Source organism: Tiliqua scincoides, chromosome 4, assembly GCF_035046505.1.
Source record: "Tiliqua scincoides isolate rTilSci1 chromosome 4, rTilSci1.hap2, whole genome shotgun sequence".
Lineage (NCBI taxonomy): Eukaryota > Metazoa > Chordata > Lepidosauria > Squamata > Scincidae > Tiliqua > Tiliqua scincoides.
The window spans coordinates 189,883,282-189,901,502 of record NC_089824.1 but is presented as its reverse complement, the minus strand read 5'-3'; the positions used below and the strand labels follow the sequence as shown (position 1 = coordinate 189,901,502).

Here is an 18,221-nt window from a genome sequence, read left to right as displayed (position 1 = left end):
ACTGGCAAACATCCCTCAGCCATAATATACAAGAAACACTTTTACCATTATGCATAAGCCTGGGGAATAGCTAACACCCTGGGAGATCTAAACAGAATTTGAAATGATTTTGATAGGGTCTGTCACTGCACCTATATCAACAAGATAAAATTCAGAAGATAAATATTGGTACAAAGAGTTGGAAGCACAGGTACAGAATAAAGGGAGACCTGACTTGGCTGCAGAATACGAGATTCCTCGTATGGTAAAGGAATCTGGAATGGTCCACAAACTGAATGTGTGATGCAGCTGGTGGGGGTGGGGACGAATCAGTGCTGGGCTGCATTAACAGAGAGACGGGCAGCCCAATCCTGAGCTGCCCGGAGCTGCGGGACCCGGCGGCTCCACAAAGGGCTCCTGCTGGATCCCGAGCCTCCCGCACTACTGCGGGAGGCTCCTTGGGAGAAGGGGATGTTCTCCCCCTTCCCCCGAGTAAGGGAAGCAGTCCCGCAATGGGACTACTCACTTTAGCAGCGACTGTTTGGTCGCCACTAAAGTGAAGGCGCTCATGTAGGGCAAGCAGCCCTCCACGAGCGCCTGGGATCCTGCGGAGCTCGGCTCCACTGACCCGCCTCTCCCTTGCCCCTGGGAACGCCTCCGGGAATGCCTCCCCCTCCCCAGAACACCTTCCCCATGCCCCCAGGAACGCTCCCATTCCCTGTTCCGCAGTCTGGCGGTCGCAGGAGCCGCTGAGCTGCGGAACGTGGGCACCCGCCAGGTGGTGGCTCAGCACCGGCCTGCAATGAGCCACCTGTGGCGGGAGCCTGGCGGTAAGCCCCGTAAACGTGCCTTACAGCACGTTTACCACTGTAGTCCGTGCCGCGGAGGCGCAGCGCAGACCACAGGATTGGGCTCTCAGTCCAGATCATGAGAAATAATAACTCCATTCTGTGTTTGTTGGTCTTTACTTGGATTACTCTTTCCAGTTTTGGCCTCTCATTTTGTGGAAGATATTAATAAGTTGGAATTGATTCAGAGCAGGGCAACAAAAACAGCAAGGAGTCTGGGAACTCGAGCCTATGAGGAATAGTTAAAAGAGCTTGATATGTTTAGCTTGGGGAAGAGGCTAAGGGGGGTATAGTAGCCATCTTCAAGTATCTGAAGGGCTGTCATGTGGAAGAATGGGGAGACTTGCTCTCTATGGCTGCTGAGGTCAGGGATAGAACTACAAGGAAGTAGAATTTAGGCTCAACAGGAGGAAGAATTTCCTAACTGTAAGAGGTGTTCAGCACTGAAACTGTTTCAATTTATTTCTATCCCACCTTTCTTCCAGAGGGGTTCCAAAAGGGGACCCAAATCCAAATAATGGATTTTCCCTTATTAGTGGTTTGCAAGCGAAGGCTGGATGGCTACTTATCAGGGATGATGTAGCAGTTGCTTGCCTGCACTGAGCAGAGGGTTAGGCTCCTTTCTTACTCCAATTTTTGATAAATGCTTTATTTTGCTTTCGGAAAATGAAAATTTGTTAATGGGTATTTAAAAAGTGTGCTTTCTTATGCACTAGCACCTCTCTCTCTCTCTGATCTTGTCCATTATTAAGAGGAGCAAATCAAGTAATATTGTAAAATAGTTTTGATTTAAAATGCATCTAAAATTTTAATTAACAAAATTGTTTTTGTTAACAAAAAAATATCAACAGCCCCGTTGCTAGGGCTCACATTAGCCTTCCCTGTAACATGTTCACATGTAGGAAAGACTCAGAACGACTGCCTTGTTCTGGTTGAATGACGGTGGCCCTGTCCCTAAATGTGCTATCTGTTCAGATAACAGCAGTATTCTGTGCAGTAGGCATGCCATTGCACCACTTGTTGGAAGAACTGTTAGCATTGCTGTTCTTTACCATTAGCAAAATGCCTTAGAGCTAGAAACTTAAAGCTACGTAGGAGCTTAGCCAAGTCAGCATCCTGTGATATGCTACTAATTTCTTGGTCTAGCAGGGACAGTAAGCATAGCTTCTGCGTTTTGGGCTAATGAAAGCATTAACCATTATACAGTATGTCCTTCTAGAGATGATAACGGAAGCTTGAATGGATATATTAAGGGCTATTAGACTAGATAGGCCAGATATCTAGATAAGAGGTTTGTGTAGGAGAGCTTGTTGGCTGGCCTTATGCCAGTCTTTCTTTGTGTATCTGGGAAGAGTGCACACAGTTGCCTTGGAAACATCAACTGGCTATATTTTACCAGCTATGCAGAACAAGGCTTGTATCCCTCTGGACACTGGTTCTCCTGCACTATATGTATAACCAGCTGTACTGGATTGTAATAACCCTGTGGAGGTGCATGTTAAAATTGTAAAGACACATTTATAATCTGCCCTTCCTCCAAGGAGATCAGGGCAATATACATGGTGTTCCCCCCTTGATTTTAGGCTAAGAAATATAGGGCGCAATCCTAACCAACTTTCCAGCACTGACATAGGTGTGCCAGTGTGGTGTGCACTGCATCCTGCAGTGGGGAGGTAGTCAAGGGGGCCGCCTCAAGCTAAGGGCATGTTTGTTACCTTACCTTGGGGCTGCATTGCAGCTAAGTCAGTGCTGGAAAGTTGGTTAGGATTGCGCCCCTAGTAAATTGCCATGCTGAGTCAGACCGTTGGTCCATCTAGACTACATTTTCTGTATACATAGAGCGGCAGTGACGCTCCACGTATTGGCACATCAAACTTGCACTAGATTTGATGATGCATTTGTGTCTCCTCATTAGTATGACATTTCATCACAGCTAAAATTCAGTAGGAATTGGAGGCTTTGTGACTTGTTATTGTAGACCCCTAACACGTAATGCTAATAAGACTGAGTTTGTTCAAACAATATTCCTCTGGTAGTGTTTGGAGTGCCTGTAAGGTTTAGACACCAATAATGTAATAAGAATGTAAACGTTTAACAATATTAGTGCAAAGATTGAATAGAGTCGTTAACTGGAAAGACACATGTACACTACCCCCAATGTGTGTGCCTTGCCTCAGCCCAATAATTTGGGGATTCTTAGTATGTTATATAGGGGCACACAAAGATGGTCCTCCATCGATGCTGATAAAGATTTTGACTGAATGGAACTTGTACCATAATGGTTTGTTGAAACACACAGGATTGGGTTCTAGATACCGTAGGTGGAATGGGGCTTTACTGCCTTCACTTTGTTGTTGCAGATTTGGTTACAGTCTGGTCCACTTCAGCTAAGGTTTATCTCTGCACCATGCATAGACACATCAAATGCGTGGTACTGATGTTTTGTAACTGAATTCAAAAGCAAGTTCACCCTGTCTCTCATACTTTGCTGGATGGACTGTTAACCATAGGGTTCCTCTTTACGCACATGGCTTCAGTGTTGTATAAGTGTTTTGGTATAATGTTGTATAAGAAATATGGGAGGCAGCTGGTTATCAAGGCGAGCTAACCCCACTGAAGGTATCATTAAATGTATCAGTGGATGATGAACCTCGTTTATGCAAGGAACTGGTTGCGTAGAGGCCAACTGTCATGTGCAGTGCTAGGCAATCTGTGGAAACAAGATATTTCTCCACCCACAATCCAGCAGGAATATTGGTATGGAATATCAGTTTGGGGGAGAAAGATGCTCCATTTCCAAAGCTGGCAAGTTACAGCCAAATCTGCGGCAAGACAGTATCGGTGGCCATCGTGTGCTAAGTGACATGTGAGAATTGATGCCTGGTAGAGCAGCGTTTCTCCAGCTGTGAGATGGGACTCACTAGATGAATTGCAAGCCAGTTTCAGGTGGGTTGCGTAACGCCTGGCTCAGCTGCAATTGAAAACAGAGTTGAAATTACAGGGTGCTGTATATCCTGCGTACAGGGTACAGAGCTGTTGGGCAGGGTGGGATCCCAGTGGGAAGGAGACATGGTGCTCTACCCTGAATAGGTGGGAAGATGGAATTGGAAAAGGGGAGGGCTGTGTAGTTGGAGATATCAAGTCTGCTTTCTGCTTTGAATGGAATGCTGAATTCCAAGTGATGCAAAAATAACAGCATGAGTGTGCTGTGTAATGGGACCTTTGATTGATCATGGCTTAGGTTTGAAGCCTAAATTGATGTTACTTCCATACATGACATCACTTCCAGGTTAATAACGTCACTTCTAGTGAACCCCAACATATTGTCATTCTAAAAAGTGGGTCTCGGTGCTAAAAAGTTTGAGAACCACTGTAGAGGGTAGACATCTATAGCTCACTTTACCATTTTGAGTTACTATGAGAAGGGTGATGAAATTATCATCTGCAGTTCTTCTTGATTAACCTTCCTCCCCCACTTCCTTTGTTTATAGAACATGACATGGCATTTTTGTTTTGCTTTTATTGTGTTTAAATGTTGGAATAAAATATTTAAAAGGGCGAGCTGCTGCATGTGGTCATGGTCAGCATATCAGAATCTAGAGAGAGTGGCCTGTAGAGAGAGTGGCCTGTGGAACAACTTGCTGGGGGGGGGGGGGAGGTGGTTTGTGGAAGAGATTCCTTGCTGTTTGTGATTCAACCAGCCATAAACAATGCCTTGCTCAGTGCTGCATTCTGAAGGGAGGAGGAGCTACCACTTCAGGGGGTTTGGGCTCATCCTGTGGGTATCTTTGAATTCCATGTCAATACTCTTGATCAATTCTGGAATCTCTGCCAGGGTATTAATCCTTTCCTTTTTCTTTCTCTTTCAGTAGGAGTGATTCTGCCATTTCTCAGCTAACTTTGGTGTTCTTGGAAAACAATGGATGAACTGCAAGATGTCCAGTTGACAGAGATCAAACCCCTCCTGAATGATAAGGTACCTGCTTTGTCTGTTCTGAGTACAAGCAAAACTCTGAGCCACTGGTCATTCTGTGCTGACTGTTTCACAATTCTACATTGTTAGCACTGAGAGGCAGTGTCAGCATTCTGAGGCTCTATGTTTATATCTTTAACAAGTTTAAAACTTACTCTTCCCTTGCCTCCATCATCATTGTTTTCCATCCTTTCTTTTGCCTGTCTCTTGTGGCAAATTTTGGAATGCAAGCTCTTTAGGGCAAGGACTTCTCTTTGGCAAACAGGCAAAGAAGATAAATGTGCATGTTGGGCTTTCATTTTCGATGGGAGCTGGGAAACATATGCATTAGAGTTTTGAAAGTTTTGAGTTACATCTCTGTTTTGGAGACCTGCAAGCAATTTCTCTGTAACTTGGTGGTATGGTAGTACCTCTAGGTAATGAAGTATCTCTAGGCAATGATGTCATACATCAGGGCTCTCCAAATCCTGGCCCGTGGTCTGAATCCAGGGTTTGGAAAAAGCTTTTCCCCTGCCCATGAGCAGCGATAACCTTTCTGCATCCCTGTGCCCTGATCAGTTTGAAAGAAATACAGCACCTCAGCAGAATGGTAAACACCACTTGGGACAGGGAGGGCTTTTTTGGAACACAGCAGTTTCCAGTTTGAAGACTGCTGTCCTACATTATCACCAGACTGCCGGGTCACCAAGCTCCAAACTGCATGGAACTTGGTTTTGAGCTGCGGTGCTTAGCAAGAGCACTGCCTTTGTGTACATATATAAGTGCATTTATGAAGGTCCTGAAATGAATGTACTAGTCCCCTTTTTATTCCTGGCAGTTCGCACAATACATTTTGATCTGCTGGTTACTGGCACTAGATATAAGCTCTGTGGACTGAAAGTGGACCTTTGTTGTAATGATTCCTCTTGTGCCCTTTGTTTTGATTTAGTACAGAGAGCTCAGTGTAGACCTTCGTTTTATTGCAGACTGAAGCAGAATTTTCAGATATTTCAGAATTTTAGTTGCAATGTAACGTTCAATGCTGGTATCTTAGGCTGTTAGGAATCTGGGCTGATCGTTGGGTCTTATTCTTGTTTTGACAGAATTCAGCCCAAAACTTCCAGGACTTCAACTGTCAAGTAAGTACATGGAATCAGAATGAATACACATTCTCCAGCTTTTTGGTGGAAACAGTGGATCTATCTTGATCTGTTAGGCCCAAATCAAAAGTGCAGTGCATCACAACTGTGAGTGAATGTCAACCTCTGTGAGATTTGCAACCACACATTCAGTTCAATCCAGGGAGTTATTCATGGAAAAAGTCAAGCTGGTTTCTCCTCTGGCCTTGTCAAGTCATCTTTTGTCTTATTTCCTCTGAGAACTCAAAACTCATGGATATTGGACAGCCATGTGAGTTTCCAATATACATTCAAAACCCATGTGTTGATTCCAAACTCTTGGCTTAAGAAATTGAAAGTGGGGGGATCCTCACTAATAAGGAAATGCACTACATCTATGGGAAATTTTTTCATGTGGGCTTTGCGCATATGTTCTGGGCCAGGGGTATCAAACATAAAGCCCATGGCACAAATGTGGGCCCCTGAAGCAATTTATCTGCCCCCCGTTGTAATTGTGCTCTTTTATCTTGAAAATATGAACAAGATTTGCACATTTTCTCTTCTGTCATTTGCAGCTAATGAATTCCTTTGTGAGAATACAGTGCACATATGTGGCCATTCCCTGCTTAATAATGTCACTTCTGGCCCACAGAAGGCAGCATGAATCCTAACTTTGGCCCCCTGTATGAAATGAGTTTGTCATCCCTTTTCTGGGTCTTAGACCAGAGCAGAGGGGTGGAAAAATGTGAATATTGAACTTGTTTCTCATCTGAGTGTTGAACAGTGTGCCTCTTTCCTACCTAACTCCAGCTTCGAAGCACCAGATTCTTCATCTGAGTGCTTTATATGAACTTCTTCATTATATTAGCTACACAGCCACACCAGCTTTAGCCTTATGAACATTTATTTGTAAGATGCAAATCTTCCCTGAGGCTCCATATCTCAAACCAGAGAAGTATGATAAGTTTGTACAGGTGGAACCTATTTATCTATGGATTTTTTATCTTTGGATTTGTCTCAATGTGAATCAGGTGAGGGAACTGAAAGTCGCACACACCTTTGCCTCCTTTGCCCTGTGCTGTCACTCCATTTCAAGGCAGCCCAAAACACTGCAGAAAGGCTCTGCCTCGCACAGGCAGGGAAATAGCCCTGGAGTCCTGGAAGAGGTTCCCCTTGCGAAGAAACAGGAAGACTCCTGGAGCCCCTGAGCCAGCAAAGAGGCTGAAGAGGGGAAGGGGAGGGAACTTCTGTAGTCAGAACATGTGCAGCAAGGTGGAGCGCTCTCTCTCTCTCACACTCGCTCACACTCGCTCACACACACACACACACACACACACACACACACACAGAGGTGTGCTTTAAAAAACAGAGGGGATTGCTTTAAAAAAAAAACCCGGGGAGTGTTTGCCAAATTCCCCCCCCTTTCAGGCTGAGATGGTGCAGGCTCTTTATGCTCCAGCCTACACAAACAAAACAACCCAGCAAGCAAGTCTTCCAGCAAGCCAAAACATGAGATTTAGGCTACAATCCAATCCACACTTTCCTGGGAGTAAGCCCCATTGACTAGAATGGGACTTACTTCTGAGTAGGCAGGCATAGGACTGGGCTCTCAGGCTACAATCCACACTTTCCTGGGAGTAAGCCCCATTGACTACAATGGGGCTTACTTCTGAGTAGAAATGCATTGGACTGGACTCTTAAAAGCTCAGCATCCCACCTGTGAAAGAAACAGGGACAGCTGGCAATGGGGAGGGCTGAGTATGTAGCGGGGGAGGCGATTGAGAACTGTTGCCTTAGTTTCCTTCTAGCCCCAAGTGTCAGGCTGCAGTGTATTTGCTTAACTGTATGTAATTTAGCACATTGTTTTTTCTTAATCACCCGGGTCACCTAACAGAACTCATTCACATAAATAAACTCCACCTGTAATGTTCAGATTGTAAGGTGCTATTTTAATTGTTGGAAAAATCCAATTTATTGTTAGAAGTAGCTTTTCGTTTCTTTCTTTTAAAAAAAAAAAAAATCTGTGACCTGATATGTTGATGTGTCTTGGCTTGGCCACGTGGTCTTGAAGTGAAAAATGCAGTTCTGTCTGGTCAAGAGTTTGCCTTCCCAACTGCCTTTCCATACATGATCAATATGATTTTAATTTAACAGGCATCTTACTGTGGCTATCAGTGCAGGCATAACTCAAAACCCTTAACATCTGAATCACCACATGTAAAAGAACTTTCAATTGAAAGGGAATAAATACATGACCATTTATTCCATTCACTTAACAATGGGCTGCATATATGACAGTGGCCAAAGCACAATAAAGATGGTCTTAATGAGGCAATCATGTCTCAGCAGAAGGGTGTCTGTTTACACAACAGAGAGGCTCTTAATGCCTTAAAGAGGCAATCTATCTCCAATAGCCTGTGCAGCCAGCTAGTGTCTTGCAGGGAGTGTCTGTTTTCACAACAAAGGCAATAGATTGAATGTTCACTTATTGACCTAACTGCATAACAACAGGATCGGAAAACGTTTCCCTGTCATTAAGAGGTGCGCACCTGTAGTGTAGGAATCTAATAAACCAAACTTCATGCAGACAGAAATCTCATTAAACTTCTGCTTTTACGTATAAGTGGAACTGATTAGGGCTTGTTGCTGCCTTTTTGTATTTGGTTTTTTATTTTGTCTGAGTTTGCAGCCTCTTTATTATCCTTCATTTGCTGCCCCATTATGCTGTTAAGTAGTGCAGATTTCCACAATGCAACCATTGCCAGACAAATCAGTTTAAAGGTTGACTTTGGCGGGTGATCCACACAAGCAGGCTTCAGATAATAATAATAATAATTAATTAATAATACAGGTATTTATATACCGCCTTTCTTGGTCTTTATTCAAGACTTTATTCAAGGTGGTTTACATAGGCAGGCTATTTAAATCCCCGTAGGGATTTTTACAATTGAAAGAAGGTTCTGTCTTTCAAGAACCACAACATTCAGATGTTTCTTTCTGATCTGGTTTCACATTCTGGCCTCCATCCTCCCACGCATCTTGTAGGTGACATTCCAGCATAACCCAATATGAGCAGCATTTGGGGATGGGGTGGGGGAGAAGGAAAAATACACTAGATATAATAAGACTAACTGTGCCATGAAGGTGTTTGTTTCCCCTAAGATAGGATTATAGCCCTAGTCTTATTGAACACAATGGGCTTGCTTCTGCATAAAATAAATGAGTAAAATAAATAACACTGTTTTCAGACATAGCTAGCATTGCCAGTGCAAAACAAAACCAGGGCGGGTGATGTGAAGTGAGCACAGACCAGGTGATGCTAGCCACTTTTTCATAATACTTTTTAGGAGATGAGCAGTGATCCTGTGTCCATAGCAACCAGTGAACAACGGGATGTTCCTTGCAGTAGCTTTGTTAATTTTAGCTCCTTAACATCCAGTTAGACAGAAGCCTTTGTGCTGGCTGATAAAGCTTCTTTATCTTGTTGAAACCCCTTGTAAGATGCGTATGACAACATCTTGAATGTCTGCTTCAGTCCTACCTATTTGTGTAACTTGAACAGTGTTTGTGAGTTACAGGCTTCATAGGAAGGGTGCTGTGGACAAGAGTGAACCTTAACATTTCCTTTTGCTCTTAGCTATTTCAGACTAGAGTGCTTTTTGTCAGCCAAAGAATTGTGCTGTAAGAGCTAACTGAGTTACTGAGGAAATGGCTGCACATGCTTGAGTACACTGTGTTATTGGGCCAAAATGAACACTGGGCTGTATTTTTATGCCACTACCCTGATCAAGATGATCTCCTCCTGATTTCAGAGTCACTGAGGGTATTTTATTTTAAATTTGTAAGAAAGCAGCATGCAACAAGAACATTAAAACCACAATAGATATTGTAATGGAAGATCAGAAGATCATCAGGTGGATGATGTGGTGTTGACAGCGATTCCCTGTTTTGACAGCTGTTTGACAGCTCTGGGAAGGGCAGGGCTGGCTCCACAGCTGTAATCAATCAAGGCCAATGGAGACCTGGATGGACACCTGAGCTTCATTTGACCTTGATGAGACTTTGAATGGATGTGGACTCATGAACTGAAGAGATGGCTCAGCTGAGCCTAATTTGGACTTAACAAGGGGCTAACAAGGTAGCTCACAGCTGAGCTGCATTTTGGATGATGAGACATCCAAAGGATAAAAGGCAGCTTCAGAAAGACCAAAGGCTACCCTGTCCCAGGACCAAGAGCGGGACGCTGACCCAGCCGGAAGCTGGACCCTGACCCAGGACCAAGAGCGGGACGCTGACCCAGCCGGAAGCTGGACCCTGACCCAGGACCAAGAGCGGGACGCTGACCCAGCCGGAAGCTGGACCGTGACCCAGGACCAAGAGCGGGACGCTGACCCAGCCGGAAGCTGGACCCTGACCCAGGACCAGAAGCAGGACGCTGACCCAGCCGGAAGCTGGACCCTGACCCAGGACCAGAAGCAGGACGCTGACCCAGCCAGAAGCTGGACACTGACCAAGAGGGCTACCTGACCCAGACCTACAGGAAGAGAGGACAGCCAGGACCCTGCTGGAGGAGACACACTGCTGGACAGGAAGAACTCTACTGCAGAAGACTGGACTGTGTTTTGGAGACTGGATTGGACTTGGACTGGAGAATTCAGACCTTTACTCACTAAGTTAAGTGGAGTTTTGGGGAAGGAAAGCCTCTGGATAAGAGGACTTGCAGGGAGTGTCTGTGTTTGTAGCAATAAATTCTCGTTAATTGCTCAAACAGATAAGGAGTTCTGTATTCATTTCTTTGCACACCGCAGCTGTTGCCCTTAGAGGCAATTAGCCAAAAAGCGGGCATTAGAAGGGAGTTGAGATATTTGGACGGGACAAATTGGCGTAGTCGGCAGGAGTCGAGAATTTGGCAGAACAGATATATGTAGGCAAATACTCTGAAAGGGAACTTTAAAGCAGCAGTGATTAAGACAGTAAAAAAAACTGATGGAGCCAAAAGCTTTTTTGAATAAGTCTCTTAGCTTGGTCCCCTTTGTTGAATCTCTCTTGGAAAGGAATTCTATAGGTAAGGATACCAAGATATAATACAGATGCTCTTGTCTACCCCAGTTTGAATGAACTGGCACTTGCTTTAAAGGGTATACATGCATGCTAAAGCTTTAGACAAACATACAGAGGGTCTCTGCAGTTAATCTGTGAAAAAGGGAAGGAAAACACTACAATGTAATTTTTCAGTATATTTTTGCCAACAGTATATATCCCACTTTTCCCACCCAAAGGGAATGTCAATAAAGATTAAAACATAATCAAAAGCAAAATTTAGGGGGAAAAGTCAAAGTAAAAAAATAAAACACAACCATGACAAATAGCTTGCTATTGTCCTAGTACTAGGAAAACTTATTACTAAGCCCTAGTACAGAATTTCTTAATAGCAAGAAGCAAACAGTTGCCTGCCCAAAGTAAAATAAAAAGACCATGTCTTAACTACTCACTGAAAATAATGAAGAATAGGGACATTATGGGCCTTTAAAGTGAGGTAGTGCCACCACCAAAAATGTCCTCCTAGGAGAGGCCGAGTGTGCCCTTGGTCTTAAAGGCACCTTGAGCAACTAGAACAGGGGTGTCCAAATTTTTTGGCAAGAGGCCCACATCCTCTCTGACACTGTGTTGGGGGCCAGGAAAAAAAGAATTAATTTACATTTAAAAATTGAATAAATTTACATAAATGAATATATTAGAGATGGAATTTGTATGAATGAATGAAGGTCTTGCAATAGCTCCAGGCTTATAAAAGGCCTTGCATAAAGCAAGATGTACCTTTCCTTCACTGCCGCTGCTGCATCACAGATGTGAAACAACAAGCAGTGGAGGGAGCCCTTCACCCGCAGTTCACTTGAGAGGTTAAACAGTCGCCCTCATGCTGAGAGCAGTTGCGTCGGGCCAGCACAGGCTTCAGCAAGTCTCCAGAGGGTCAGAGGCTCATTGGAGAGTGGGGGCCCCCTGCGGACCAGATTGGGGGTCTACAAGGGCCACAAATGGCGCCTGGGCGAGGGTTTGAGCACCCCTGAACTACAGCAACTTTAGTTGATAATCTGGGCTTAAGAGGAGGTATATACATTAGAGGACAGTTTTTTACCCGATTCCTAAACAATTCAGGACTTTAAAGGCAATACCTAGCACCTTGAACTGAGCCCAGAAACAAATAGATGATACAGATCATGCAGTGTTGGGCATTGCCAGCCATTATGCAGCATTCTGTATCGACCAAAGCTTCCAGATGCCCCTCCAGGTTCAAGTGCATTGAAATGATCAAATCTTGAGGTAAACAGTTCTTGGATTACTGGGCAATTTGTACTTGGAAACATTTTTTCCTTTGTTGAACATGTATACTTTGCTGCCACTGTTGCGTATAGAGCACAGGGAACTCTGCCTCTACTGAAGGCTTGCTTTGGAAATGGTATATCAAACCATATAAAGCATGGGTCCAAACTTTTCAGCTTCAAATACCTGCCATGGTACTGAGGGCTGGAAAAAAAAAATTAAAACATAAAATTTAAATACATTAGAGATGGAACTTAGATGAATGAATGGGCTCACATTTCCAGGATTTCTCCAAGCACAATAGAAGTAAAGCACACACATAAATGGCTTCCCATTCCCTCACCCCACAAGCAGCTTACATAAATGTACTGGAGTAAATATCTCAGATCCAGCACATCACAGGAAACACCTGAAGTGTGTTCTGAGGGCCAGGGAGGCCTCCCTGACCCTCAGAAAGCCACTCCGACCCTCACAACATCCTGCAGATGTGACCAGAGCACAGCTCCAGTCGTATTTGATTTGAATAGGCCAGAGGCTAGTCATGGGCCAAATAGAGGCTTGCTGGAGTTTGGAGATCCTGGTCTAAAGGCGCATAATGCCATGATCTTGCTGGAATTCAGCTGGCCTGGTCAGTTTGTGAGTGGGAGGCCACCTGGGAACTCTCTGCTCCAGATACATGCAGCCGTATTTCCGTTCCTGTATCAAACAAGAAACATAGCTAGCATGGTGATTTGTGTGTGAATTTTGGGGATGTCTTAAACCAGCTCTCAGACCTAAGTGCAGATCCCTTTTATGCTTCCGCCTTAAACATTTTATTCCACACTACACTTGAGATCTTAGGGTGTAGAGCAACTTGTCCTGCTTCCTGAGCAGATGGTAGATTAAATGTTCTCCAGGGCCTGTCTACAGATGGTGCCTGTGACCTACACAGCTAAAAGAGCCATGGGTATGTTTGTATTATTGTGCCTGCATTTAAAGAGTTGAATGCTACATTCTGCCTTCTAACTCCTTATATTGTGGTTACTGCCTGTTGTGTAATTAAATCTGACCCCATCTGTGAGGCATATTGTCATGTTCCTCCCTTCCTATACTTGTTAAGTGAGAAGGTTTCCAGTATTAAATGAAAGCTGAGATAAGACGCTTGGAATAAATTTCATTATGTGAAATCTCATGAGCACTGAATCTGGAGTGGCTGAAGACATGTGTTTTAGATTCTAAAACTGCTGGGAAAAGCCTAGGTATCTAGAGATTTAGTACTAAGGTCTAGGATTATTTTCAGTTTCTGCAGTGCTGATACTTAGAAATGTGATTTCTCCTGAAAATGTGTAATACTGTCTGCCTTTAAAAAATCATAACCTTGTAGTAGTGATGCCAAGAAGAAGGGTGTATTAAAATAAAAGCTGAATTGAACAATAGCTTGATTAGGAGTCACAAGTACCTACATGGATCAGCTGATTAATATTGGGTGTGATTTGCATAAGTGTGTTAGGCCATAATCCTAACCAACCTTCCAGCACTGGTATAGCTGTGCCAGTGGGGCATGTGCTACACCCTGAAGTTTGGGGGCAGTCATGGAGGCCTTCTCAGAGTAGGGCAATGTTTGTTCCCTTACCTCGGAGTTGCATTGCCCTTATGTCAGTGCTGGAAAGTTGGTTAGGATTGCGGCCTTAGAGTTCTATTAGTTTGGGGCTTGAAATATTTAAAAGAGTGCTAAATTTTGACTTTTATTTCCTTGACTACATGTATTTTGTTGGATTGTTCTGAATTTGGGACTGAGGACTCTCCATATCAGCCATTTTCAACCTTTTTCTGTTCACGGCACACTGTCAGGACACTAAAATTGTCAAGGCACACTCCCAGTTTTTTACTTACATTAAATTACTACATTACAACTTTTAATTAATGTAATTAATACAATTAAATCATTACATGACAAATGGCACAGTCCTAACCAGGTCTACTCAGAAGTAAGTCCTATTTTGTTCAATGGGGCTTACTCTCAGGAAAGTGTGGTTAGGATTGTAGCCAAAGACTTGGGGGGGGGGATGTGCCTGTGGGACTTACTTCTGAGTAGACATGCCTAGGATTGGGCTTTTGGTTGCACTCTTTTTCTCAAATACATGAGCAGGCAATTGGCACTTCTCTCTCCTCCCCTCCCCCACCCCACCCCCTCCCACAGGCACATTCCCCCCTCTCATAATTGGAGTTAGCACCTCTACTACTGTCCCTCCCCTCACTAGTCTGCACCTTCCAAAGGTCCAGAATCACTTGCCTCACATTCTCACCCCCAATTGCCTGATCCTGTATTTCAGAAAAAAGTATGACCAAAAGCCCAATCCTAGTCATGTCTACTCAGAAGCAAGTTCCATTATAGTCCATTATAGTCCATTATAGTCAAGTATAAACAACAACTATAAGTTGTTTCCTTACTCCCAGGAAAGTGGGGCTAGGAGAGGAACTTGAGAGCCCAGCCTAGCTCAGGTGTGTCTGCTCAGAAGTAAGTCCCATTATAGTCAGTGGGGCTTACTCCCAGGAAAGTGTGGATAGCATTGTGGCCCAACACTCCTCCTCTGAAAGGCAAAGGCAAGGCAGGAGGGTCGCTTTGGGCAGCTGCAGGCAACTGTGGCAAGGAAAGGGGGCTTTTGTGGCTGCTGGCCTCAGCAGACTCCCTGGCTTCCTACCTACTTGCCTGCCCCCGGCTCCTTCATTCTCACTCACTCTGCCCAGACCTCCTCCAGATTCCGAAGTAAGCCCCATAATAGTCAACGGGGCTTACTTCCAGGTAAATGAGGATCGGGTTGCAGCCTTCCTCTTGCTCAGCAGCAGGAGATGCAAAGCAGCCGCAGCTGCTCCTTTTTTGCTGCTGCCGCGTGAGGCCCATTGAGGCTGCTGCCAACATCCTCTGGCCCTGCGGCACACCTGAGGCTGCCTTGTGGCACACTAGTGTGCCGTGGCACAGCGGTTGAAAACCACTGCTCCATATGCTAACAGAAAATGTCAAGTGTATTTAAACATGTTATCGACTCACAACTCTGTAGGCTTTCAATTGAAATAATTATAGTCTACTGATGGATATCATCATAACTTCAGAGTATTACTTCTGAATAGGAAGATAGAATTACAGAGAGTGAAGGACCAGATTTCCTTGATCTAATGTGTGTATAAGATCTAATCTTATAACTGATTATGTACACAAGATACCACTGAAATTGATATAACCATGCACCTTTGTGCAGATAATTAACTTCTCGTGTGATTTCTACTTAGACAAATCATCTCCATCTGACTCTGTAACTCAGTTGTTTGTGGATGAGTGGAGAAACCAAGGCAAAAGGGTACAGAGATGGTGGTTATGGCCAGCTAAAACAGTCTAATCCGAAACTGACTGAATTGAAATTCTGTGGACCTATTCTCCTTGTCTCGCCAGAAGTAAATTTTTACAAGGGGGTTATATAACCCCAGGCAGGCAAGAATTTGTGCAAGCTTTGTTGACAATATAATAGCTATGCCATGTATAGAAATTGATTACAGTAGGAAAACTTGCCAGTATAAATTGATGTTAGTAAATGGAAAAAGCCCTGATTTTTGGAGGTTTTTGGATATTCCTCTAAAGTTTGGGGAGTGGGAGTTATTTCAATAAAACATATTGGCTGCTGTTTCCAGAAATGGAAGAACATCTTCACTATCTCTCCAAGTTCTTTGCTTCTGCTCACATTTTTATTATAACACATCATAGTTGTTTGGGAGCCATAGGAAAGACCTCATCTTTGTGAAGGTGAACCCTTGTCGTACTCTCTTCCCCTCTCCAGTGTAATTCTGCTCTCCCAGAGCTGGGCGAGGAAGGAATCTTGAAACTTGGAAACTTAAAGGCATTTGTAGCTGAAAGATGAGCACCCAGCAATTGTCTTCATATCACAGTTTCTACTTATGGAGAGAACTGCGTCAGCATAGCTAATCTTTCCTCCTTTAAAAAACACTTGGGCTTCCATGCAAGGGAGATGGGAAGAAGATTGAAACTAGGACTCTTCTGGGCCTAAGGGATGATGGTGGGAGTGGCTGGGAGTGGGGGGACTTACAAAAATGTAATCGGTATGATGCTAGATACATAGTTGGGACTCTGTGCATCACCAGACTTTGATGCCAATGTTTGCTATCCATCCTGCAATCTGTATTCATTCATTGTTTCTCTGCTCTTAAATGCCACTCTGAAATACGGAAAAGCAAGGATGCTATACTTATAATGCTTGTTTTGTGAGTGATGACGGCAAACTTTCTTGCTCTCCTTATTGATTTAAAGTAGTCCCAGTGCTCTTACTCTCTACTAGGTTTCTCTCATTCCAAGATTGTCTGCTTGTATGCCCAATGGGATTCCTCTGTCCAACTTGCTGGTTGGAAAGAAACCCATCAGAAACATTAGTTACTGATGGGTAACCAAAAACAGCATATCGCTGGGGCTTTGGAAGCTGGATCCTGTCCCATTCTGCCTGTGCTGCAGATATGAAAGGATAACATGTAGTAAGCAGCCACAGCTTGATTTCCCCCCTTCCTTTATGGGCTTTAATTTCCCCTTTCTTGTTAGGATTTTAACCATTGGGCTGTTTTAACAGTTATGGCATTTTCTTGTCAAATATCCGGAACAATTCTTACGTTTTCTCTACTGAGAGGAGAATTTTGATAAAAGAGACCTGCAGGACAGACATAGATGTGTGCTAGTAAGACAGAAAAGTTCAGAAAACATTGTGCCTATTCTTAGAGGCTCTTGGATGCAAGACTGATCATCTCTGGGCATGGTGGCTTACCTCTGCCGTGTTCATTGTGCTTGAGTTCTAACCCTCTCTACCCTTTTTAAGAAGTTTTATGGGATATAAAGGGAGCCAGTCTGGACCATCATCTTAGTGCTGGGGGGGGGGAAGTAATTCTCATGGCTCCTCCTCTCATCTTTTGCTTTTTGGGCCTTAAGGCAGAAGATTGTCTCCGAGCAGTACCTGTGTGTAGCTTGTTCTGGCAGTGTCCTCTAACTGCACCTTTTCTCCAGAGGCCACGTGACGGTGCTTGGAAGGTACCTGACTTGAGCAGCTTGCTCATGGATAGCATCTATTTCCACAGCCTCTGCCTTAGCAGGCAGGTAGTGGGTAAACTGTACATATGCTTTCCATGGCTATGGGCGGTGCCTATGCAGCCCACACCTTCTCTTTTTTCCAGCTCTGCTAAATGGCTAGAAGGATGTGTAATAGGAATAGCTGCGGGAATTGTCTGTACAACAGATTCCTCTGTAATATTGGTGCAGTGACTAATGACAAATTAGGAGCTTGGCTCATTAGCTTGAGAACAGTGTAATTTCAGGCTTTCATTAGGCTTTGTTGAGACTGTTTACAGTACTTCTAGGAGTAGATTGATGGCATCACTCTCCATTTTTCTCATTCTTTACATTAGTAATGTGCAGGTAAGACTTTAGTTGATGGAAATATGAGCAGTTTTTAAAAACTTGGCAGACTACTCAAGTCTGCAAGCAAAACACAAAAAGGATACTGGAAAGGTTGGGTGAAACCTAGTTGAATCTTTTATTTTTAGGACCCCTAGTGCAGTGATTTTCAACACTTTCATCTCACAGCAAGACACTAACATTGTCAAGGCACACCACCAGTTTTTTGACAATTGATGAGGTGCATCATGCTTCTGGTCAGGGGCCTCTCATCCTGCAGTGGCCCTGCTAATCAATGACCCTCCCCCAAGCTCCCATGACACACCTGCAAACTATTTGCTGCACACTGGTTGAAAATTGCTGCCCTAACAGATAAACAGAGTATAACCAAATGCATCTAGGCTAGAGAGGGAGTGGAACAGTTGTGCACTATAATTGTGTATAGTGCAGGCTAAAGGAGCAGAAATTCACTCTGAGAATATATATAACCCATATTCTACTTTCAGCAACGTTAGGGAATAAGAACATAAGAACAGCCCCACTGGATCAGGCCATAGGCCCATCTAGTCCAGCTTCCTGTA

The 18,221-nt window shown here is 43.9% G+C and overlaps 1 protein-coding gene across 3 annotated transcripts in view; it reads left to right on the top strand.

The window, feature by feature from the left end:
- The window catches only part of NDRG3 (NDRG family member 3), a 61,443-nt gene that overhangs the window by 18,417 nt on the left and 24,805 nt on the right, over positions 1–18,221 (top strand). For 2 of the 3 annotated variants that reach the window (XM_066623410.1, XM_066623408.1), the window contains exons 2-3: positions 4,697–4,803; positions 5,883–5,918. In XM_066623410.1, coding sequence (XP_066479507.1) covers positions 4,747–4,803; positions 5,883–5,918 — 93 coding nt within the window. In that variant the 5' untranslated portion in view covers positions 4,697–4,746. The remainder of the gene's footprint in view (positions 1–4,696; positions 4,804–5,882; positions 5,919–18,221) is intronic. The other variant, XM_066623409.1, reaches the window with a different exon arrangement.